Source organism: Diadema setosum, chromosome 5 (assembly GCF_964275005.1).
Source record: "Diadema setosum chromosome 5, eeDiaSeto1, whole genome shotgun sequence".
NCBI classification, from domain to species: domain Eukaryota; kingdom Metazoa; phylum Echinodermata; class Echinoidea; order Diadematoida; family Diadematidae; genus Diadema; species Diadema setosum.
Genome location: NC_092689.1, coordinates 40,749,965 through 40,777,460, shown reverse-complemented (window position 1 = coordinate 40,777,460; position 27,496 = coordinate 40,749,965). Strand labels below are relative to the sequence as shown.

At 36.5% G+C, this 27,496-nt stretch overlaps 1 protein-coding gene across 5 annotated transcripts in view; it reads right to left on the bottom strand.

Annotated features, from left to right (window-relative positions):
• The window catches only part of LOC140228708 (protein phosphatase 3 catalytic subunit alpha-like), a 108,676-nt gene that overhangs the window by 3,911 nt on the left and 77,269 nt on the right, over positions 1 to 27,496 (bottom strand). For 2 of the 5 annotated variants that reach the window (XM_072308983.1, XM_072308986.1), the window contains 3 exons: positions 23,299 to 23,328; positions 2,800 to 2,884; positions 94 to 191 (listed from right to left, as the gene is read on the bottom strand). In XM_072308983.1, the coding sequence (XP_072165084.1) occupies positions 94 to 191; positions 2,800 to 2,884; positions 23,299 to 23,328 (213 nt within the window). Of the gene's footprint in view, positions 1 to 93; positions 192 to 2,799; positions 2,885 to 19,103; positions 19,122 to 23,298; positions 23,329 to 27,496 lie in introns of all 5 variants that reach the window. The other 3 variants (XM_072308984.1, XM_072308987.1, XM_072308985.1) reach the window with 2 other exon arrangements.

The window sequence follows — 27,496 nt, the reverse complement described above, 5'->3', positions numbered from 1 at the left end:
TGACAACTGCCATCCCAGCAAGGGTTGCTTTCATATCAACTTTGTATGAAATGGGGCCCAGACTCCCTAAGCGGCCTGGAGGTAGTAACTCACCAGTCTGCAGTGTTCTCTTGCCACCGGACAGGGCTCCTTGGGGCAGCATGCCTGAAGGCGTCAGTCCCTTCAGTGTCAGCACACTCTCACTCTCTTCCCTAGAGACAGGAGGGGGAGGAACACACAACATCGATGCTTGGTTAATGATTAGCATTTTCTTTTTCTTTTCTTTTCCATAATCAATTCCAAGTCACTACCAATGCGTATCATCAACATGAAAATGTATCTCTATGCACCCAAAATCTCCTGAAAATGTGGGAACAGCAATGCTACCTTGCAAATCTGTCCCATATATATAGGACATCTTGATCAAAACTGTATCAATGGCGGAGGGGGGATATGAACAGCTGTGAGTTAAAAAGGCAACAATTCTCTACAGTACCAGGTATTCCTCCTCCATTACTACATTATATCCCTGTACATGAATTCACACATCACAGCATGTGCTACAAATGTATAATAACACTGATTGCAGCCAAAGGTAGGAGATCTCTTTATGTGCATACCCTCTATAATCTACACATATGTGAAAATGTAGTCATTCAAAATTAATGTGATTGCTACAGAAGCGATGAATGCTTGTAAGAAACAACCACACGACAAATGGTTTTAACTTCCCTCTGAGGGGCGATTTTTTTAAATCTATTTATTAATCTCATTTCTTTAAATAATGGTAGCCCCCTCCTTGACTCAAAACAACAAATTCATGTTTTCTGCAGTGTCCACTCGTCATCACTGCATGCCTAAACACCACAAACATATCAAAGACGTATTAATTGCAATACCGACATGTCTGTCTATACGAAACCAGAGATCAGTGAATCCATTAAAAAAAAATCAACATTGTTATTTTTGACAGAGGAGAAACAGAGATTTGACAGAAATCTGCAATTCATCCACTCTTGTTGATTGAAATCTATGCCACAAAACAAGTGTTTATAAACATCAGACGGAAGCCCTCATTTCAGAACCTCACAACACCTGCACAGAGCTCATATACAGCATTTGTAGCATCAACAATCAAGTCCCCACCCCCCCCCCCATCCCAGACACCGTTTGTAAGGCTTGAGAAGAAGGAACACTCTCTGCCAATTTTTTTTTCCCTCTCATGTATGTGAGTAATCAATTCATACTTAAAGCCATAATGATCAAACTGGGACACAATCTCCAATAATTGCTTCTTGGAAGTTGGCTGACTGTCTTTCTGTTGCGAGGTCTAACAATAGATGTTCCAGCCTTAACCCTAATTCAATGGATCGAGAGAGTACGCCTCTATTCACTGAAGTCATCATTATTAGCATTTTAAGACTTGACTCGCTGAAACACTTTCCAACATACACACATACACATGGTCATCCACACATACATACACTACTGCATGGTGCTGCTGCTACTGCTGCACAAGTAGACACAAGACGAGCACTATTAGTCTAATTGCAGAATCGTGAGAGGCCTGGTCGGAGGCTAAATAACCAATTTATCTAAATAATTTATCTCAATTTTACAGACTAAGAAGAGGAAGAATTCTCATACATACTTGTGTACCCCTTCACTCTCTCTTTCTTTCTTTTTTTTTTCCCCCTCTTTAATGTGAAAAGAGGCCCCGGAGAGTCAAAACCGGGGTGGGGGGATACGAGGCGATGCATGCTAAGTTGGAAGATGCCATCTTCCAGGTCCCACTCATTACAAATGCTGCCCGGGGCCTACAAACGGAGCCAGCAGCATCCATTTTGCATGGCTCCCCATTCATAAAAGATGAGCTTCACGCATGGCCAGTGCCGGAAAAATATGGCTGCTTCTGTCTTCTTGCAATAAAATTTGTGATAAAACTCTTTTGTCTTGCACTACCCATCCCCCTTTCCTCAGTACACTTATTCAAGCAAAATGGGAATATGTGTGATGAGCCGAGGCCAATACAATGAATGGTGAACATTTAGATCTTACATTGTCAACACTCATCTATACTTCTTCCCATTAGACAATTCAAATCATTACAAACCAGCCCCCTGGTGAAGGTGGACATTGTAATTGCCACACTCTGGGGCTCAAGTCACATACTTCCTTCTTGACCTTTGAACCCAATCCCTTCATCAGACGGACACTTAGCCTGCATCCTAGCCATCTTGTTGTAGCTATACGCACTATGTTATACATCTTATCTACTGAATCCCTCCTCCCCTTCCCCCTTCCCCCTCCTCCTGCAAATGCTAATATCATTCAATGGCAGTTGACTCTCTAAAGCCCTGTATATTGCACAACACACCATGACAATTATCTATGCAATGGCATTTTATTTGATACTTATAAAGGCCAACTACATCTGTTTTTTGTTGTTTTCTTGTCCAAGGCATTTATATTACCAATCCTGAATTTGTCAGTTTTTATGGAAGATTCATGGACTCTTAAACAAGGATTCAGAGAGTACCTACAACAAAACCTGTGACATCTTTGACGCACAAGCACAAACAATAGTCTTTCTACACACCAGCTTTAACCCCTCTCCCATACCAAACCAAACTGTACACAAGCCATTAGGTCTGTGAGTAATGACTTGTGAGTATGGCAATACAACTGTCTATCATCCGGTGCATCCTCTACAGCTACAATGAGTTAGGTAAAAAAAAAAGAAGTACATCAAATCCTCCCTAACATTGTCAAACCCACATGCACGCTGTCTTAGGATTCACCTCAACTCCTCTTTGTTACCTGAGAACTGTGAAGACTCGCGCCATCTTGCCGATTGCTCTGATCTTGTTTCGGATGATCTCTTTCCTAGCTGCTGCCGAGCCACCTGCCAGAATGGAACAAAATCGAGAGGAGGATTGAGATTGGCGTTGGGAGCTCTGTATGGGCTCAAATCAGACGATACTGCCACACATGTCAAACAAGTAAAAGGAACATCTTACAAGTCACACAGCTCTGCTTCCTTAGCAATCCCACATGTGGAAAGAGTGTAAGAGCTACCAGTCACCTATTGCAAAGCACACTGTATATATGGAGACAAACATACTACTGTATTGCTTAATGTGTAGTCTGGGCTAACAGAGAGAGGTATAGGGAAGATGTATATAAGGCCTGCTGATACTAGGAATATCTAGCTCAGTTACTCATGATAACCAAACAGTCAGGCAGTTTCTCTTGGCCTCCTGTATCTACAGTAGTTACAAATGTAGAATATGCAGATGGGTACACAAAGGCCTGAATTCACGAAGGTGGTACAAATGAAAGCATGGACAAAAACCATGGAGCGCCAAGTGTCGCATGGAATATTTCGTTACGAAATCGGTCATTTCGTCGATGAAATGATCATTTCGTTACGAAATCAGTCATTTCGTCGATGAAATGATCATTTTGTAATGAAATGACAACATTTGGTACCTAAATGAACATTTCGTCCACGAAATGATAATTTCGTTAACGGAACGGTAATTTTATCGATGAAATGACCAATTTCGTAACGAAATATTCCGTGCGACACTTGGTGCTCCATGGTTTTTGTCCATGGTTTAAACCATGGTTTCATTTGTACCACCTTCGTGAATTCGGGTCAAAGGTGGAGGATTGGAAGGCATAGAATGGCAGGAACACTGTTACAGATCCCAGAAAACTGTTACTGGGCTCTTCCCTCTCTGCCCCCATGATTTATACTCTTCTCACAATCAACACTAGTTTACACAACATCTCCCTGCCTGAAAATGTTTCAAAGCAATGGACCAGGTATACATGGCGATAGGGGGTACCTTGGAACGATGAGCAGTCATAACTTAGATCCATACAACCTTTACATACTTGTATTACATTTCTCTACAGTCATCACCAGAGTAAAATAGATGTTGAAGTCAAAACTGCATTCTTCATGCATTTGAATGTTATTCTGTACCCAAGGCATATGCAGATTTAGAAGGGGAAAAAAATCTCTCTTTTCGTCTGCTCTTTTACATGTACAGAACTTCAGACTTTTGTAGCAAAGAAGCATGTTAATAGCAAACTGGACCAGATGGAGTGAAAGTCACTTATAGGAACACGTCACCAGAAAAGAATGCAAGCACAGTGTATCATTGTGTATCACCAGAAAAGAATGCAAGCACAGTGTATCATTGTGCATCATTTTTTAGAAAGGTCCAATAGCAGGGGTTGGGTGTCTGTGAGTTAATTGATCACGTAAACACTGCAACCAAGTTGTTCTAACAAAGCATGAACAAGAATGATCACAGGGCAGGTCTGCAGGGGCAAAAGAGAGGTATAGACCCTGAAGGGGAAATGGGAAGGGGGGGGGGGCTGCGGGAACAGGATGTCATTATGCAAGAAAGTCTAGGAAACATGTTTAATGTCATCACTGCTGACACTCTTGTTCTTGCTCACCAAACTGCTTAAGATTCTGTTCAGTTTCATTCGCCCACAGGCTAAGAAAAAACCAGGTTGGGGAGTGACTTGTTCATTTGAATTCATGAAAACTCCTACGCCTTCCTTCCTACCAAACCCTGAATATTTAATACTCATATTTGAACCACAAATGAACTACATAACGGCAGGCATGGCAGCCACTTTTAAATAAGGAGTTAGGTCACAAACAGGTAATTTTAAACCAGTATCCCTCTCAGCTTACTATTGGTTTGTGCTCTGAGTTTAACTGAAAAGCATGGAAGATTATACTGTTATCAATACAGATAATAACAATGTGCAATAACTCAGTGATGAGCTACAGATGTATCACCGTTCTTGCAGATCATAGCTAAAGAACACAGCTCAGTCCTATGTTGTTAGTGGGAGGCCACTGATCCATTTTCCCAGAGCCGTATTTCAGCTAGATGAGCAGCATTATATCTCTTGTGGCCTTGTTCCAAAATATCATGCACCTTTGCTCTCACATACCAAATATGAGAGTATCTTTTTGTCACTGCTATCTTTCAACTCTCTGAATGCATAAACATTGATGCCATAATTTCTTGAACAATAACAATCTTTTGGAGGGTATCACAGAGCCTAGCCAACAAGAATTCCTTTGATGATAAAATCAAACCATAATCCCAAACAATATAAAACTTACTGATCTCCAGTCGTAATTACAAATATTTGCACGCAGCCACTTTGAATGAAGTAGCTAACTATCCATTCAAGAAATTTGAATGTTCTTGTAGTAAGGCTGTTTCATCAATATCAGTTGAACTGTCTACAATATTATAACCACAAATATTAACAAAGGTTGGTTATTCATATAACCATATCAAATACTTTTTTCTCCACTTTTATTGCACACGTTATGTAGGAAACAGACAATTTCTCCTTTTTTAAAGATTTTGAAATCTACTGTAGATGAAGACATTTTAGTACAACTATATTTCATATCAATACCTTCATGACTCATATGATTTACATATCATCTGGCAAGCAATAGTACAGTCATATAACTTTGTTTAACATTTTATTTTCACCATCACAAAAGACCAGCATGAATAGCATTTTCCCTCTAGTACTCAAGGGAAAATGTGTCCTTGTGCTATTGGCTAACAAAAAATCAAACATTTATTAACATGATTCAGCTTGCTCGACCTGATACATATATCACACGTTGAAAGGTGGGAACTGGAAGCATAACCTAGATGAAATCATGCATTCTCTTCCTATTTCTTTTCCCTCCCCCTCCTACATCTCCCATTCATTTTTAATTCTCCCCTTGATACAACTGTGGCCAGCATCATCAAGGCTTTCTAACTGGTTTACAGTCGGCTGACCGAGTTGGTCTATTCAAACCAGCCATGAATCATTACCAGGGCTCAAAGTAATATCACAATTGCTATTGACTGATTGGATGTGGTAGCCAGTGGTTGCCGTGACAACAGACATAGCTGGAGGATAGCCGCCCGGTTGCACATCTCGTGCACCCCACCCACGAGCCGTCATTCTCGTGTCTAATTATCCCAGCACAGTGGGCAATCAAACTGCTCTCACAAATTTACCTTCATTCATTCATTTTTAATTGCACCTACATGTATCTGTAGCCGTGCATCATTCTTCTAAAAAAAAATTAAATCGCACAAGTAATGCTCTGACGAGTGATTTTCAAATCCATCACCAGTCGTTCCATTTGAACATTCACATCTCTTCTATCATGCCCCCTACATAGGTGGAAGAAGAAAATGGGAAAGGCCAAATAATGCAACTATTGCAATCCAATACAATGGCTTCCACACAAGCGTTTGTCTTTACCATTACCTTCTGAAATAAGTTATGGATTGTTCTCTTGCTGTTAAGATTGATAGCATACACAGCATTATGACTTTTGCGTAGAGCTTAGTTAGGATCATGTATATCAACAGTTTTAGCCACTACCACCTATCACACAAAATATAGGCATGAAGGAAAGTAACTATATGTACCACCTCAGAACCTGACACACACACACAGAAAAAAAGGTCAGGTATAATTGTTGTGAACATTGTGCACATGGTATTACGTCAAGACTTCATGGGTAAAAGGCATATTTAAAAGCCCATAATGCCAAACTGCCCGACAAGAGCAAGACTGCTCATGCCTCTTGCAACATCTTCGCGCAGTCAGCTGCAATCTTTCATTCATAAGCAGTCTGTCAATCAGGGTTTGCGGTTCCATGGATTAATCGAGGCATTCAAAGAAGGATAAATGACGCGGAGAACATCTACTTCTCCATGTAATTTGCATAGATACATAGGTACTTGCTTCACATAGCGGGTGCTGCTATAGGAGGGCATTTGGAAGGAGACTATGTGCAGGCGTGTTGTGTGTGTTACACACAGAGACAGACAGACAGACAAACATATAGACAAAGGGAGAGAAAGAGAGAAAGAGACAGAGGAAGAGGATAACTCTATACCATGACAAACAGTAACTAGGTACTATATCTAACCCTTGGTAACAATGTGAAACTTGAATACAATTCATTATGTCTTGAATGGTTGTTTTCAAGGTAAACTGAAATGGGGCATTATGTGTGCACACCACGCTAAAATGCATACAAAACTTAATAGGCGGGCCGGCTCTTCCCATCATGTAGTAGCTGTAATTATATTACTCTGGTCAGATGGATTAATACATTTCATAATGCCCTACATGGTAATATTTCATCACAACTGAACAGTGTAATGGGACAGTCTCTGTTCAGTGGTAATGAGGATTGTTACCACAGGGCTTTTCAAAGAGCTAAGCCCATCGGAATAAAACTGCGGCTCATTAGCGTCTACAGCAAGAGATGCTCTGATGGTTTAATTTGGTGCATTGGGGACCATGCCTATGTACTATATAAGCTTGATACTTTACATGACATTTTGCATAGTTGAATTTATCATCCAAATTATGCTGTACCTAGCTCACATGCTCAATCACACATGATGTACTAAAGGTTTAAGGTCATTCATCATCTCAGCTATGATAGAAATATATATACATGTGAGTCACCTGCATCACAGTGAAGCCATATTCCAAATAAAGTACTGTCAAAGTGGATATTTTCGCATGACTAATTTTTTGCACTCCGCCGCATGAAGAATTTCGCATGTTTTTAATTCCATGGAATCAAGACATCAACTACTGAAACACATGGCAAGCAAAAAATATTTGCGTGCTTTTATTTTCACACTAGTTTCTGGTTGTGCAAAAATTTCAACACCGTGAAAATTTCCACTTTTACAGTAAGCCTTTCTGGTAGGTTGAAGCCAAAATGACTAACAATTCACCCCCTGGCTGGCTGCACTTAATGCAAATGCCATGTACAGGTGAATTAGCCACACTGACAAGCATACTGTTTGGTCAAATGTCATCATTTAGCATGCCCTGGCCAGTGGATTCACGACTTGGCCATGTGAAACAGGTTACCACACATTGCAGGAAGGGGAACAGAGCAGTATGATCTACACAAACCAGTACATTGGGGGATCATTTTTCTCCCTTGGTTACAAGTCATTAGGCATACATGACCGTTCATTGAAACCTTTGCTCAAGTCCCTGATTATAGAGCTTATTTGCCTCTGGAACTCTACATAATTCACTGAACTTGAGAAAAATATTTCAATACCCCTTTTCTTTCAATTGAAAGTATTATGAAAACACAGATATACACGGGTGGCACTATTTGGAAAAGTTGCATGATATTAAGTACATGTATGCCACGATGCACTCCCTTTCTTAAAATGAGAGAAAATCGCTCTTTTACCTTTACTTTGACTATCAGATATCACTGACATAAGAATAATTTCTATATCAACTCGAAGCATAATTATCAACACCTAACTTATTGCACATATCTGAATCAATATCATTTTAATATGCCTTAGAATATGCATAAATTATGAGCAACAGAAAACTGAACTTAAAATGGAAATGGAGGCACTGTACTTATACTTGATGGCTCTCTAGTAAACCATACATACCATTTGAATTATGGCTGCATTTTGCTGTATATGAGAATAATAAATACCACTAGAAAACTTAAAAATGCCTCATAGAATCAGAAAAAAAAGGCAAGAACTTCAACTATCACTTCTTTTTCAGGAATACCAATCTGATGAAACATTTATCATATATTTATTCATTCATTCATGTTATTTAAACAGGGTAACCCATTAGGGGTCATACACTTTTTTTTTTAGGGGGGGGGGGGCATATATCATGAAATATATGCTAAATAAGGATAAATCAATTTTTGCTGCAGACATTGTAAGCAGACTAGCACCTGCAAAAAATTGTGAAGATTTTTGCCACTAAGCCCTTATGGATTAATCCGAATGCACACACCACCAGGGAATACTTCAAAAAAAGCTTGTTGGGAAAAGTTTATTGAAATCAGTTAAGGCAGCAGCACCACCAAAATTTACCAAGCTAACCTAATATGCACTGATAGAAAAGACATTTATTAAGCACATGGCAACTGTATCTAGTAACAACAGCACAGGATGAGAAGCATGAAAACAGAAAACTATAGGGGAAAGTCACTAGTTTCAATTCACTGTAAGGAATGTAACATTATTCAAATACGTGGTTGTCTCCTACATTCAATTGAACACAGTCCTGTTGATATAATAATGCTTCAACATGTTTTAGTTTTCTATAAAAGAGATTACCACACATTAGTTTGCTTATTCAAGAGAAGCAGTGAGTACAGAGTAGAATAATAATCAAAATCATCATCATCATGATACTATTGATGATGACAATAATAATGATTTTAATAGTAACAATAATGAGAAGAAGAAGAAAAGAAGAATATAACAGTCAACAGGATCCTTCTGTTTGGAACACTTAAGAGCCATCTAGAAGTGTATTCTTATATTGACTGGTTTATGGAACAACGAATTACCCCGTGTTTTGAAACAGAACAGGGAAACTTGTAACAGAGATTGTTAAATACCACTGGTTTACTTATTATCAAACTATCTCCTCTCTTTACTTGATCATACACCACCAAAACCTTTCCTAATGTTTACTTATTATTAAACCATCTCCTCTCTTTACTTGATCATACACCACCAAAACCTTTCCTAATGTTTACTTATTATTAAACTATCTCCTCTCTTTACTTGATCATACACCACCAAAACCTTTCCTAATGTTTACTTATTATTAAACTATCTCCTCTCTTTACTTGATCATACACCACCAAAACCTTTCCTAATGTTTACTTATTATTAAACTATCTCCTCTCTTTACTTGATCATACACCACCAAAACCTTTCCTAATGTTTACTTATTATTAAACTACCTCCTCTCTTTACTTGATCATACACCACCAAAACCTTTCCTAATGTTTACTTATTATCAAACTATCTCCTCTCTTTACATGATCATACACCACCAAAACCTTTCCTAATGTTTACTTATTATTAAACTATCTCCTCTCTTTACTTGATCATACACCACCAAAACCTTTCCTAATGTTTACTTATTATTAAACTATCTCCTCTCTTTACTTGATCATACACCACCAAAACCTTTCCTAATGTTTACTTATTATTAAACTATCTCCTCTCTTTACATGATCATACACCACCAAAACCTTTCCTAATGTTTACTTATTATTAAACTATCTCCTCTCTTTACTTGATCATACACCACCAAAACCTTTCCTAATGTTTACTTATTATTAAACTATCTCCTCTCTTTACATGATCATACACCACCAAAACCTTTCCTAATGTTTACTTATTATTAAACTATCTCCTCTCTTTACTTGATCATACACCACCAAAACCTTTCCTAATGTTTACTTATTATTAAACTATCTCCTCTCTTTACTTGATCATACACCACCAAAACCTTTCCTAATGTTTACTTATTATTAAACTTTCTCCTCTCTTTACTTGATCATACACCACCAAAACCTTTCCTAATGTTTACTTATTATTAAACTATCTCCTCTCTTTACTTGATCATACACCACCAAAACCTTTCCTAATGTTTACTTATTATTAAACTATCTCCTCTCTTTACTTGATCATACACCACCAAAACCTTTCCTAATGTTTACTTATTATTAAACTATCTCCTCTCTTTACTTGATCATACACCACCAAAACCTTTCCTAATGTTTACTTATTATTAAACTATCTCCTCTCTTTACATGATCATACACCACCAAAACCTTTCCTAATGTTTACTTATTATTAAACTATCTCCTCTCTTTACTTGATCATACACCACCAAAACCTTTCCTAATGTTTACTTATTATTAAACTATCTCCTCTCTTTACTTGATCATACACCACCAAAACCTTTCCTAATGTTTACTTATTATTAAACTTTCTCCTCTCTTTACTTGATCATACACCACCAAAACCTTTCCTAATGTTTACTTATTATTAAACTATCTCCTCTCTTTACTTGATCATACACCACCAAAACCTTTCCTAATGTTTACTTATTATTAAACTATCTCCTCTCTTTACTTGATCATACACCACAAAAACCTTTCCTAATGTTTACTTATTATTAAACTATCTCCTCTCTTTACTTGATCATACACCACCAAAACCTTTCCTAATGTTTACTTATTATTAAACTATCTCCTCTCTTTACTTGATCATACACCACCAAAACCTTTCCTAATGTTTACTTATTATTAAACTATCTCCTCTCTTTACTTGATCATACACCACCAAAACCTTTCCTAATGTTTACTTATTATTAAACTTTCTCCTCTCTTTACTTGATCATACACCACCAAAACCTTTCCTAATGTTTACTTATTATTAAACTATCTCCTCTCTTTACTTGATCATACACCACCAAAACCTTTCCTAATGTTTACTTATTATTAAACCATCTCCTCTCTTTACTTGATCATACACCACCAAAACCTTTCCTAATGTTTACTTATTATTAAACTATCTCCTCTCTTTACTTGATCATACACCACCAAAACCTTTCCTAATGTTTACTTATTATTAAACTTTCTCCTCTCTTTACTTGATCATACACCACCAAAACCTTTCCTAATGTTTACTTATTATTAAACTATCTCCTCTCTTTACTTGATCATACACCACCAAAACCTTTCCTAATGTTTACTTATTATTAAACTATCTCCTCTCTTTACTTGATCATACACCACCAAAACCTTTCCTAATGTTTACTTATTATTAAACTATCTCCTCTCTTTACTTGATCATACACCACCAAAACCTTTCCTAATGTTTACTTATTATTAAACTATCTCCTCTCTTTACTTGATCATACACCACCAAAACCTTTCCTAATGTTTACTTATTATTAAACTATCTCCTCTCTTTACTTGATCATACACCACCAAAACCTTTCCTAATGTTTACTTATTATTAAACTATCTCCTCTCTTTACTTGATCATACACCACCAAAACCTTTCCTAATGTTTACTTATTATTAAACTATCTCCTCTCTTTACTTGATCATACACCATCAAAACCTTTCCTAATGTTTACTTATTATTAAACTATCTCCTCTCTTTACTTGATCATACACCACCAAAACCTTTCCTAATGTTTACTTATTATTAAACTATCTCCTCTCTTTACTTGATCATACACCACCAAAACCTTTCCTAATGTTTACTTATTATTAAACTATCTCTCTCCTTTACTTGATCATACACCACAAAAAACCTTTCCTAATGTTTACTTATTAAAACTATCTCCTCTCTTTACTTGATCATACACCACCAAAACCTTTCCTAATGTTTACTTATTATTAAACTATCTCCTCTCTTACTTGATCATACACCACCAAAACCTTTCCTAATGTTTACTTATTATTAAACTTTCTCCTCTCTTTACTTGATCATACACCACCAAAACCTTTCCTAAGGTTTACTTATTATTAAACTATCTCCTCTCTTTACTTGATCATACACCACCAAAAACCTTTCCTAATGTTTACTTATTAACTATCTCCTCTCTTTACTTGATCATACACCACAAAAACCTTTCCTAATGTTTACTTATTATTAAACTATCTCCTCTCTTTACTTGATCATACACACCAAACCTTTCCTAGTTTACTTATTATTAAAACTATCTCCTCTCTTTACTTGATCATACACCACCAAAACCTTTCCTAATGTTTACTTATTATTAAACTATCTCCTCTCTTTACTTGATCATACACCACCAAAACCTTTCCTAATGTTACTTATTATTAAACTATCTCCTCTCTTTACTTGATCATACACCACCAAAACCTTTCCTAATGTTTACTTATTATTAAACTTTCTCCTCTCTTTACTTGATCATACACCACCAAAACCTTTCCTAATGTTTACTTATTATAAACTATCTCCTCTCTTTACTTGATCATACACCACCAAAACCTTTCCTAATGTTTACTTATTATAAACTATCTCCTCTCTTTACTTGATCATACACCACAAAAACCTTTCCTAATGTTTACTTATTATTAAACTATCTCCTCTCTTTACTTGATCATACACCACCAAAACCTTTCCTAATGTTTACTTATTATTAAACTATCTCCTCTCTTTACTTGATCATACACCACCAAAACCTTTCCTAATGTTTACTTATTATTAAACTATCTCCTCTCTTTACTTGATCATACACCACCAAAACCTTTCCTAATGTTTACTTATTATTAAACTATCTCCTCTCTTTACTTGATCATACACCACCAAAACCTTTCCTAATGTTTACTTATTATTAAACTATCTCCTCTCTTTACTTGATCATACACCACCAAAACCTTTCCTAATGTTTACTTATTATTAAACTATCTCCTCTCTTTACTTGATCATACACCACCAAAACCTTTCCTAATGTTTACTTATTATTAAACTATCTCCTCTCTTTACTTGATCATACACCACCAAAACCTTTCCTAATGTTTACTTATTATTAAACTATCTCCTCTCTTTACTTGATCATACACCACCAAAACCTTTCCTAATGTTTACTTATTATTAAACCATCTCCTCTCTTTACTTGATCATACACCACCAAAACCTTTCCTAATGTTTACTTATTATTAAACTATCTCCTCTCTTTACTTGATCATACACCACCAAAACCTTTCCTAATGTTTACTTATTATTAAACTTTCTCCTCTCTTTACTTGATCATACACCACCAAAACCTTTCCTAATGTTTACTTATTATTAAACTATCTCCTCTCTTTACTTGATCATACACCACCAAAACCTTTCCTAATGTTTACTTATTATTAAACTATCTCCTCTCTTTACTTGATCATACACCACCAAAACCTTTCCTAATGTTTACTTATTATTAAACTATCTCCTCTCTTTACTTGATCATACACCACCAAAACCTTTCCTAATGTTTACTTATTATTAAACTATCTCCTCTCTTTACTTGATCATACACCACCAAAACCTTTCCTAATGTTTACTTATTATTAAACTATCTCCTCTCTTTACTTGATCATACACCACCAAAACCTTTCCTAATGTTTACTTATTATTAAACTATCTCCTCTCTTTACTTGATCATACACCACCAAAACCTTTCCTAATGTTTACTTATTATTAAACTATCTCCTCTCTTTACTTGATCATACACCATCAAAACCTTTCCTAATGTTTACTTATTATTAAACTATCTCCTCTCTTTACTTGATCATACACCACCAAAACCTTTCCTAATGTTTACTTATTATTAAACTATCTCCTCTCTTTACTTGATCATACACCACCAAAACCTTTCCTAATGTTTACTTATTATTAAACTATCTCCTCTCTTTACTTGATCATACACCACAAAAACCTTTCCTAATGTTTACTTATTAAACTATCTCCTCTCTTTACTTGATCATACACCACCAAAACCTTTCCTAATGTTTACTTATTATTAAACTATCTCCTCTCTTTACTTGATCATACACCACCAAAACCTTTCCTAATGTTTACTTATTATTAAACTATCTCCTCTCTTTACTTGATCATACACCACCAAAACCTTTCCTAATGTTTACTTATTATCAAACTATCTCCTCTCTTTACATGATCATACACCACCAAAACCTTTCCTAATGTTTACTTATTATTAAACTATCTCCTCTCTTTACTTGATCATACACCACCAAAACCTTTCCTAATGTTTACTTATTATTAAACTTTCTCCTCTCTTTACATGATCATACACCACCAAAACCTTTCCTAATGTTTACTTATTATTAAACTATCTCCTCTCTTTACTTGATCATACACCATCAAAACCTTTCCTAATGTTTACTTATTATTAAACTTTCTCCTCTCTTTACTTGATCATACACCACCAAAACCTTTCCTAATGTTTACTTATTATTAAACTATCTCCTCTCTTTACTTGATCATACACCACCAAAACCTTTCCTAATGTTTACTTATTATTAAACTATCTCCTCTCTTTACTTGATCATACACCACCAAAACCTTTCCTAATGTTTACTTATTATTAAACTATCTCCTCTCTTTACTTGATCATACACCACCAAAACCTTTCCTAATGTTTACTTATTATTAAACTATCTCCTCTCTTTACTTGATCATACACCACCAAAACCTTTCCTAATGTTTACTTATTATTAAACTATCTCCTCTCTTTACTTGATCATACACCACCAAAACCTTTCCTAATGTTTACTTATTATTAAACTATCTCCTCTCTTTACTTGATCATACACCACCAAAACCTTTCCTAATGTTTACTTATTATTAAACTATCTCCTCTCTTTACTTGATCATACACCACCAAAACCTTTCCTAATGTTTACTTATTATTAAACTATCTCCTCTCTTTACTTGATCATACACCACCAAAACCTTTCCTAATGTTTACTTATTATTAAACTATCTCCTCTCTTTACTTGATCATACACCACCAAAACCTTTCCTAATGTTTACTTATTATTAAACTATCTCCTCTCTTTACTTGATCATACACCACCAAAACCTTTCCTAATGTTTACTTATTATTAAACTATCTCCTCTCTTTACTTGAACATACACCACCAAAACCTTTCCTAATGTTGCTAATCATACATTCTCAATACAGTGAAATATCTTTCCACAGATAGATTTGTCCTTCATTTCCAAATAATTGTACCTAAGAAACTGAAATAGCCTAGTCATTAGATAAGCACAGCTTTGAAAATAATTTTACTTTCAAGTTCACAGATGGTCAAGCTTGCAGGAGATAGGGAACTTCATCAGACTACATAAAATCAGCTAACCAAAATAATATGCTTCCTACATACCACAAGGTTTCAACTTTCAATTTTCCAACTTTGAAATTTGGACAGGAGGTAGACAAGATATAATGAGACCAATTTTTGAAAATCATATCTATTTTTTGCCCTTTTTAAATCATTTTTCTTTCCTTAATAGTTTTTTTTACAGCATTAATGTCTCTGACTTTATAGGGGTAACAGCAAGACAGGCCATATATTTCTATAGTTTCTCATTCTTGTTGGCTGATACTTTATATTATTATCTTTAACACCTTCATTTTTGTGCTCTTAATTGCCATACATGAAAAAACAAGCTTTCAGTGCCATGACAGTCTGTCATTTGAGACACTGGAAAGCTCATACTTCACTTACATCTTTCTTTCTTTCTTTTTTTTTTAGACCCAAGCTTATGGGGGAGTGAAACCTGCACAAATATCCTAGACTCAAGAAAACTTGACTGTCAGACATTTTGTTGTTTCTTGTGAAGAACCATCTTTGTCACATTTAATCTTCAAAGCCCATGCCAACAACCACATGTTACAAAGCACCATAAACATGACAGAGCTACGAGGATTTTGGACTACGGCAAAAATTCATGTTCACAGACGATTCTGCACTCGACTCAAAGGAGAGGGAGGACAAAGTAGATCCACCATGATTTTCTGCGTAAGCTAATTGCACCGCAGCAAAACTGTGTGGACCAAACAATTGTGCACTGAGTCACTCACTAACAGAGCTGACAGCATCTAGCTACCTTGCTCCTCTGACTTATCGCCATGGTTACCACCACGCTGTGACCCCCTTTTTCGGTTTGAGAGGTGAGAAGAGGAGCACGTGCTAGTTGACAACTCCAGGTGACTACACACTCCCGTTGTGTTTGTGCACATGTCAAACCTGACCTACACATCACAGTGTTTGTGTGTATAGATGAGGCATGTTGCCTGCTATCTTTTTTTCCTTAGGACCAAAGACGTGACTGTTACTGACAGCGATTTTCCGAGGCCTGTTCACGCTTTGTTTTTGTTTTTGTTTTGTTTTTGTTTTTGCTATCATTGGGTTCCCTTCTAAGTTTTTTTTTTCTTCTTCTTTTCCCTATTAGTGCAATATCACTGTAATGAAATACGCAGTTTCATAATATTTCAGATATTTCACTGTACTTGGAAGGAATCATTGATCATTTCTGAAATTATGTTTGTTTCATTGCTCACGAAAAAGGTTGACAAGGGATGGTGGACTTTCAGACTTACTCATAAGTTTAGCCATAAATTATGGCAAGTCATTCCTCATGGGGTAACCACTCTTAAAGGATTCACACAATCCCTTTGATATGTCCTTGCCTAGCACAGTAATTGTGTAAAGAAAGACTGGGACAGTCTGTAGAGCATATATCCAGTGCGCTCCCATTACAACGAACATGGTTATGACATAATTATAAAAAAAATAATAATAATAAAAATTCTTGTTACACCTACGTAAACAGTCAGATCCCAAAATTATATATAAAATTTACATATCTTTATACAAACTAAAATTATCATCTACACATCTTTACTTTACTGTTTGGCTACAATGAAATTTTGATATAACGAGTGAAAATAGGCGGTCGAGAGGACTTCATATTAACAGGAGTCGCTTGTTCTTCAAACTTTCCAAGGGCTCTACAGTGCTGCTTGCAATGAAGTGAGAATACTGCAAGGATTTGTGGATATCTTAAAAAGGCAAGAGTCACTCGAGATATCACATAACACACTGAAATAGGTTAAAAAGCACTAAGGTCTCCCCTAGAAATTTGGCCATGGCAGCAGCACACCCACAGCTGATTACACGGACATCCCACAACATTTACAGTCCTGATGTATTACTTTACCTAATGAGGACAATACCTCTTAATCACAAGGCCACCAAAATACATTTTCAGAATTCATGGAATCTAAACATAGATTCTCATGGCTCTTCTAGCTATTCAAAGAGTATGTTCCACCATAAGATTAAAAATGTGCCAATTTCATACCAAAGGCCATCCTAAAACAAGACTGTGCAGAAAAAAAAAAATAATGATCTGCACCATAAAGATAATCATTCATGATAAAGCATTTGTATTCATTTTGATCATCTGAGCCTTTTTGCATTAGAACTTAAGGACAGTCTCCGCAACTCCTGACACAATGATTCTTTAATGAGATCATTTCTCAAATCTCTCCACAGATGGTAACTTTCAACATAACAAGGCCCTGTAAGAGCACACTATTCTGCAAATTGGCAGATTGTTACACAAGGAGAGATAGGTCTAAGTATCCTCTAGGTAATGAGTCACTGTTCATGAACTCCTGTAATTTGATCAAATATGTGAAGAAAGTTTCTCAATATGAAGACATACAAAACATACATTTATTGCAGAAGCATGACATCTGTTCGTCTTTTAAATGATAATGGGCTAAAAAACAACAACTCCCCCCACCACATTCATATAGAAAGATTGGTCCCCCGTTCACCAAGTGTAAGAAATTTGAGACAGTTTCTAATAAATATTCTTTCTAAATATTCCTCGTGAACATTCTTCTAAATATTCCTCGTGAACATTCTTTCTAAATATTCCTATGTCCTGTTCTGTCTTACTACAGTCATGAGTAATCGTTTACCAGTAGGCACAATAAAATCTCAGCCGACTGTAACATATCTACACACATGGTACTCCTGTTATAACAAACCCAGTTATAACAAAATTTTGTTACAATGAAGTGACAAGGTAGTTCCAAATTCTTATCTTATTTTTATGTATTATATATCTTTTTGTTGGGCTGTAGTGAAATTTTGATATAACAAAAGAAAACTACTGATCCAAAGGACTTTATAGTTATAATGGTAGTTGCCTATATAAAAGGAAGAGCCTAATATTCAAGAAAGTAACAAAGTTGAGGCCTTTTCACCATTAATGAACCTATCTCCTGCATTTTCTTAAATACTAAACAAACATCTCATTCACTAATGTTACAGCCAAAGTCCAGATGCTTTGCAATTCATCCCAGTATGCAGCACTGCAACAGAACAGGCTTGAAAAACACAAGAGTATCTCAAGAAAAATTAAGAACTCAACAAGCAAATGGTCTCCTGCAACCCGCTGGAGAAAAAAAACGTACAAAGTACATGATAGGACAGAAAACCCAGACCACACATTGGTTTAATATGCGGGCATATCACTCTCTCTGCCACATACACCATAGATGTTTGAATGAATAAACAATCATGTGTATATATAAATATGAACACACGCAGCAGAGGGCATGAACACGAACACCAAGCAAAGAAAGAAACAATTGTAACTACATACCAACTCTAGAACCTTTACCTGAGAAAACATGAAAATAAAAAAATACACAAACAAAAGATACATAGACATAGTTATGGGTAAAGGAAAATGAAAATGCAAAATTCAATCATAAAATTGAAAATGGTTATGAAGAAAGGAACAGAAAGAGAAGAATAGGTGGTTATCTCAGTCTGGGTGAGCAGAAATTGAAATAACATTACAACTAGAGATAGAGTGACGAATAGAAGAGGGAACAAACCACAAAAAGGTAGTTACAAAGACGAAGTCAGATGGAGGAGGATAGAAAGAAGAAGAGATACAATGGAAGTTGGTAGAGCAAAGGGACGACAAAGGAAAAATAACCCAAAACATTCAATCTAATGGCCTGCCATTAAACTCATATGATCATAAATGACTACATCCATTCCAGCAATAGATTGCAGATGTCTACAAATCTAACAAAACTTCAAGAATTTTAATCAATGTGATTATTTCTGAAAGTACGACACTGTACCTCGCCACAGTGGAATATCGCTGGTACAGGAATATAAATAAATACTATGTAACACAGACAATAACAACAATAATTGGCAACAGGTCAGTCAGAGGCTATAGATACTTCCAAGCAAACACACGAAGAGCATAGACAGGTCTAGTTAGTATTGAAGGCAACACACCAGACATGGACTATATGTGCAAAACTCCACCAAGCAAATACAGGAACATACATGATTGGACATAGAGCATGGAGTATAACTCAAAGCATTCAAATTTCTGGATATAAAATTTTCCTGCATTGTCTGTGGTACCTTGGTACTTCCCTGGAATCCATTAGAATTCAACAAGTTTGCCTGTGACATTCTGACAATATCTATGGCTGACGGCAGGTGATCCAAGTACATCACTTATCAGAGAAATATATTTATTCTATCAACCCTACCTAAAACACTTGGGTATCATAAGAAAGATATGTCCTTCACATAACTGTCAATTTCCATGTAACTTTCTTCCAGGAAAGGAATGGAAATCAAAACATGAAACTAACAGTTCAAAAAGACTTAAGTTAAGAATACAATCAACACACTTTAAGATGAGTTTTATACATCAAAACATCTTTCTTTGGGGAGTCAACCTCATAAAGATGGAGGGACAAAAGCCCAGGTGAAACTTTTATTCAAAAGCTAAATAGGAAAACTCTGATGACAGTTTTCAATTTGTGAGTGTCTGTATGTTGATTAGTGTGCTTAGCCGTAATGAAGAAGCACTTTTCCTGTGCGCATACCGTGAAACGGTTATTTTTTTTTTCTTCCTAGGGCTACACAATTAAATTTCAACATTTCAACCTCTAAATCTAAGGTAACATGCAGAGTATTCAATTCACTCAACTATCAATAGCTCCTTCACTAGTGTAATCTCTACGCTGACAAAAGCATCCTGCCGCTAAGGCATCACTGTTAGCGTGTCATCTTGCTGGCTACATTGGAACAGACAGTCAACAATGCTATCTTGTTCCTCAGCAAACCAGCCAATTCCTACATTTTAAATTTCACCTGCACAGGGGTAGGGCACAGGTTAGCCTAGTCGGTGACATGTGAATTAAGTAGAGCAACCAGGGGTACAATTGATCTCCCGAGAATGGGGGGGGGGGGAAGGGGACAGGTTGATATTGGAATTGGAACTGGATATTGCAAGAAAATTTAAGGAGTTTTTTAAAAAAACCATGATAAATGGGCAAAATCAACAATTACGGCCGAGTGTCAATAGCCATTGTGACTGGTTGACTACAAACAGCACACAGTAGTACTCCTCTAATAAGGATTTTGAGATCAATGAATGACACAGATTTTGTTCTTGGTAAAGCACCGTGCCCCACACAGAGTAATTTTACATTACATTCAAGAATGACCATGAATTGAAGGAGGGAAAAAAAATTACAAAACCCATTACAATTTGCAAGATCTGGGAATGGGAAGAAAATATTATCTGTTCCTATAAACCTGCTAAATCTGCATATTAAAAGAGCAATAGGAAGAAGCAGGAGGAATTAAAAATGGAGGTTTAAATCATTATTACCAAAGCTTACGCACGCAAATGTTATTGGCCTAACCAACAAGTAGATTTGTGAAAACCTGAACTATGTTGCAATCAAAATGTATGAACGCTAATACAAATTAAAAGAAAAATGCTCCCAAAACAATGAAAAGACAAATTGAAAAAGTTAGAAGAAAACTGGGAAATGAATATTCTATTTCTGCTGAGTAAACACACTTTCAGGTAGTCTTTTGTTGTGTTGGCCTGAACGTCGAACTGCTTGTGTGTTTTCCCCAAAGTGATCACATTTTGTGGTATTCCATACCATGTCCATGTTGACTTTAATAGAGAGATTTAAAAAAAAAAACAAAGGAAAAAGAGAAGATCCATTAAAATTAGACTTAAAAAGCAAAATTATTGAATTCCTATGTTTCAAACATTTTCAGCAAATAATGACAATGCGTGCAACCATATGTGCAAGCAGCCCGAGGTGATAATATCCCCAATTTACATCACTTTTGATTGCTTTGTGCCTAAAAAGTAATGAAAATTATGCTTTAGGTTAATAGTTCTGCAACTAAAAACCACCGCCCCCTCCCCCCCCCCCCAAAAAAAAAAAAGAGTCATTGTAGCTATTTCTGGGGGAATGAAACCATGATTTAGCATGACAAATATATGTTAATGTTAGATTCTTGTTATTTTTAACATCAAATACTAAATTTTGCATAGATTTGTGTCATTAATCAAAGATCCGAGACCCTGATGTTGTCCCTTTGTCTTATTTGTATACATTCAGTTGCTACCAATATCACTGTTTTGTTAAAATACAAACTTTACAATTTTTTAAGTCTCTTAGTTCAGGTCAACTTTTGATAGAACCTCTCCTGCCCTGTTTGCTTGATTTTGATATATTTGTTTCAGCTAATGTGAACAAAGTGTGTATTTATGTCACAAATTAATCACGAGACATACTAGAGGGTGGGATGACGCTAGCATACTATATAGGACCAGTACTATTATAGTGTAATTTTCGAACTAGGACAAACTAGAGGGTGAGGCAATGCTAGTGTATGAAACAGGACCACAAGAGTGTAACTATCAGAAATAAGTCACAGGGCAAACTAGGATACGATGCCTAAGTACCATACAGAAATGGGACCACAAAATCATCATTTTCAAGAATCTGTCATGGGGCAAAACTACAGAGACAATGCTGGTGGACTAGATAGAACCAGCATCAGGACCAGGACCAAGACTAGGACCAGGGTGGGAGTTGCCCATGAGGAAGAACGAGCTAACGCAGTCCCGAGACAGGAACAAAGATGCAAGACATGGATCCCCAAGGCAGCCTTGACAATGGATGTGCAGCAAGTATCTTACTGAGGCAAAGCAATCCTTTTGGAACTGCTCCCTTTTTACAAGTAAGTACTCAGTATTCAAGGTATAACCTGCAACTGGTAGGTTATGGGCTTGGTATAGCTGCTTAGGCTACGACTGATAGCCATCTGTTCTTACATAACATGCACGCTGGCCTCTCAGAATCTCTAGATATTTGTAACCCTGACCCAAAATACCCTACCCTCTTCTTCATAGATTGAATCATTTCAGAGCTAACAAAGTTATTGTGGAACATCCCTTGTCCTTTTCTTCTGCACTCTGTGCTAGCCATCCATACAAAATACACTTGTGACAAAGTTTGCTGATAATATCATAATGGTACAACTGGCCTGATCATGATGGAAACTGTTATGTTCAAAACCTTTAAAAAAATACAGGCTACTACCAACGGTAAAATAGAAATATTTTGTCATTGTGCCATATCATTATGGAGGTGTGTTGAAGTAAGTATTTTTACTGTTCTAAAAAACTAAACAGTGAACAAAATAATGTTAGCAGAAATGTTTTCAACACTTTTAACACGATAAATTCAGATTAATAATTTATGGTTTACATACAGCACTTTAGGTATACATCTCTTCAAGAAGCACTGGGTGAATATAGGAGAAACTGAGTATTTAGCTAAAGGTTAGCTGCACATCCATTGATGTCCAATATATAAAAGTCTAGAAAGAGTAACCATGGATGAGAGAATGAATGAATGAAGAACGAACAAGGTAAAAGAAGAAGATATACTGGCTGAAAGATGAATGAAGGAGCTGCTTTTCCCTTGTTTTTTTTCTCTTACCTGGATCTGCGTTACCCTCTGTCGTGGAATCTGAAAACACACATGACACATGGTAGGTATAGTGGTGAAAATGGTTGTTACGCGACTCATAAATGAACATCAACTCCTCTTGCACATAGTTCATGCTACCCTCTGCAGCAACTCATATCATCTAACAGCATAATTTGTAGAAATTGCAACTCACATCCCATATTTCTTGCGCTTGGTAATAGTGTCATGTCAAGAGCACTGGAAAAGCTGTAAAAGTCCTGTTTGATTTGTAAAAGAAGGAATTACAAATGAGATCCATATGAACTTCTTCATGAACAACAGTAGCTTATCAATATTTGAAAATGCAACATGTTGTAAAGGGATGATTCCTTGCAAAAGAGTCAGAAAGTATTCTCCTTTGCATTACCCTTTGTATACTGGTAAAACGTTTCTTCCTTAATTCCTCCTTAATTCGTATGATTTCAAATGAGTTGCTTGCACAGGGTAGTGTGAACTCGCATAATTCCAACATGCAAAGTGCAGTCCCCGCTATCAGGGCCAACTTGCCCACAGTACACACGCATCTTCATTCAGGCATCATGCAATGAATTAGCTCTGCATTGGTAGATGCAGGTCGACAAAATGTTAATTTTTAAAACCAAAAATGATAAAAAGTCATGGAGATTTATACTCATTACCACTAACACACATGCATCTCTTCTCTGGTAAGTTTGTATCATTAAAAAAAAAAAAAAAAAGAGGGGGAGACCTCATGATCTCTCAAGCAATACACTGTTTCTTGTTCTGCTATCAAGATGCTTTTTTTCCCTCAAATATGCCCAAGACATTAGTGCTCGCATAACTTGACATGCTGCAAAGTGTAAAATGGTTTAACATTCCACTGAATCAAATCAATCAAGCTATTTTTTTTTTCAAGCATTTCAAGCCTGCTGCTGGATAGGCATGAAAAAAGTCACAACCTTCTCACATCACTGTCGTGCTCTTGCGTTGCTGATGTCAAAAATGCAAATTTGCAATTTGTTTCATGTACGTTCCATTTGTACTGCCCTTGTAAATAACAACCAAGCACTATGGTTTCATCTTCACAAACTTCTCTGACATGATGATAATACAATGTATATTATTATATAAATTGACTCGACAGGTGATAAGATGTCAAAATGTAAGTAAGAGATGTAGACACACATGAGGAGATATATGGATGTTATGATTCTAAAACTCACACGATGCAGATGGGAAGAGGAATACGGGGGGAAAAAAATCAGGAGTTCAGTCATCTTGCTAGGCTGCCATTCAGTGGTTACTTACAGGGGGTTGAGTTAGTAAGGGATGGTCAGGGATGAGAAATAGGGAAGGATATATATCTATCAAAGGTTAGCACTCATGGATAACATCTAGTTCAGTTTACAGCAAACTATCATACACATATCTATACGGTAGCTATCTAGGGTATATTCAGACACAAGGTTAACTGACAATCTCTCCTAAAATGTGGATATCGAGCACTCTTGAACAGTGAAACCAAACTCCTGGTCGGCTACACAAACATATCCATGACAATTATTATCTGAATGATTGATCAAAATTTTGCCCAGGTAAGAAATCCACATTTTCATATCTAACTAAGATAGCAATTATAACACTGATCTGTATGTCCAAGTTTAATAATTATCAATAAGAAAATACTCCAATGATCATGTGGTCTCATGACTGCCACTGACACAACTAAGCCACTAACATTCTAGCAAACATGTTTTTAAAAAGAAGATAGAAATGAGGTCAATAAATTTTGCCAGGAATAATCACTGCTGCAGAGATAAGGGTAAAGATGAAAGGTCAGTAGCAGTTTAGAAAAAAAATCTTTAGACATCATATCAAAATAATATCAGCTCTTGATATATACAGTGAAAGTATGAAACTATTCAATGGATGCTTCACATTAGTTCTTCCTTGAAATTAGTTTTCCTTGAAAGGGAAACGGAAAAGAGAAGAATCATAATAAGAGATGGAGAAATAAAAACATGACAAAGGAAAAGGATTATAGAAAGAAAAAGTACTTGTGTGAGAAAGGGAGTTGTATAATTCTTTGTACTAACGTTGTCTGTAGTCAAATGTCTTCCTTTACGACACTGATGTTTTACTTGTTCTGTTCATGAAAATTCTGAACAATGTTACACAGTATGACAAAAAAACTATTGCACTAATCAAGCTGTGAAACATTGCTCCTTATTTGCTCACTGAATCACATAGCACAGATCAACCCCGCCCCCCATTCTCTCTCTTTATCTCCCTCTCTCACTCTGTTTCTCCTCGATACATGCAGAGAGCAGTTTAGGCAGACCCATTTCCAGTGAGCAAATATTGAAAATGGCTCGATATAACCAACTCAAATAAACTCATTCAAACACGCCTGTCAATGTCACAGCACTTCTGGCGGAGTCTCGCACAGAGGCAGGCAAACAAGAAACCAATTTATTCATCTAATAACTGTCAATAGTCATCTAATGTGTGGGACGGGAAAGCAGTGAAAATCCCTCCTCTCTTTTCCTTCCCTCCAATCCTCAACTGTGTCAAATACAGCGCGCTGAGACCCAGAGTCAAAATGCAAAATGCAAAGGCAGAAGGTAGTAGTATTAAATAAGTCTAGAAAAGTAGGGACACGGGGAAAAGAAGAAGGCAGTGCTTACATCACTTGAGCATACTAGCCCAATTTAACAAAGGTACAATGTAGTTTAATTCGAATCCACAATTTAAATTTAGTCCACGGACTGAAATAAGTGTGAAACACCTATTCATCGCCTATGCCCATGCTCACATGTATTTCTTCAATGGAGAGTGTACGTGCTGTGTCACACGATTTTCGACAGTTCAAATGTGTATAATCTCCCAACTAGATTTGCACTACCTTTGAAAATTCTTCCCACTGAAACTAAAGCACAGACTTAACCTGATGATAAGAGGAAATATAACTGCATATTCTGATACAGATAAGATTTTGGCACAAGAAGAGCTGCTACACTGTGCATGTAATAAAGCATAACTTGGTTTGTAACTAATGATATGCACAGGCAGAGCAGATACAACCCCCTCCTGTTTTTTTTTTCCCTTGTTATTGTATGCTTTAATGAAGACAGGAAGGGCTATTAATCAGAAAACAGATCCCTTGTCCATTTTTGATATGGTTGATCCCTTCCACCAAAGGTTGCGTCTCAAGGGAAATGTTCTCGGTCTAGTACCAAACACAGGGGTTAGGGGTCAAGGGTCAGGAAATAAACCTGTATCTTAATTCTACCTCTTTGATATGTCCATGCCAAAGAATTAACACAAAGTCACCCTCTGCAATGCTATCAGGCTACAGTACAAGCTATGATGATAAATAACAATAATTGTAAATAAACAATAAACAATATTGCTTAATTTCTGGGAAACAGTGATCAGTCAGAGGATTCCTATGCAAGAATGAACGAACTAAAGAAAAATGACCTGGAGTGAACAAAGAGCACAGTAGTGGCCTTAAAAGGTGAAATTATTTAGAGATATTAGTGAAGACAGATGAGTGAAGCCATCACAAATCCTACAGGAAAGCCAAAACAGGTTTGTCATTTAACTACAAGGCCTAACACGTTGAAAACAAAAAGTTGTTTAAGGTGAGTTATGATGTATACAAGCAAAGTTTATTTTCATTGTTTACAAGCAAGTCGTATCATACATGTGAGAAGGGGGGGGGGGGGTCGGATCAGTGGGGTAAGAAAGTTTGAGTCATGTCACCAGGGAAGTCAAATTCCTCAAAACTCTGGCATCCTCCAGAGGGGCAGTGGTTAGCCACATTGTTGACTGAAACCATCTTTTTGTGACTATGACAGAGTCGACCTAATTTCGGGGCATCCAAAACCCCCATGCTTGAAGGGAGCATCTCTTTAAACAGTCACACTCTTCCCTCCTCCATGGCTTCCCATCCATCTTTCCCTCTCACAGAATTGATCAATAAAGGTGTGTGACAAGCTGCAATGCATTGATCCATTCCATTCTTGACAGGTTGCACTGGCTTTGGGGGGGGGGGGGGTACGGGCAATAGCTTACAAGTAGGTGTTGTCTCCTCACAGCTCACATAGAGGAACTATTTCCAAATGAGATTGTGTACACAAAATGATTACTTAATTTCTTACTTCTCCTCCATTTTACTGTCTTTACTGTCTTGGAAAACATT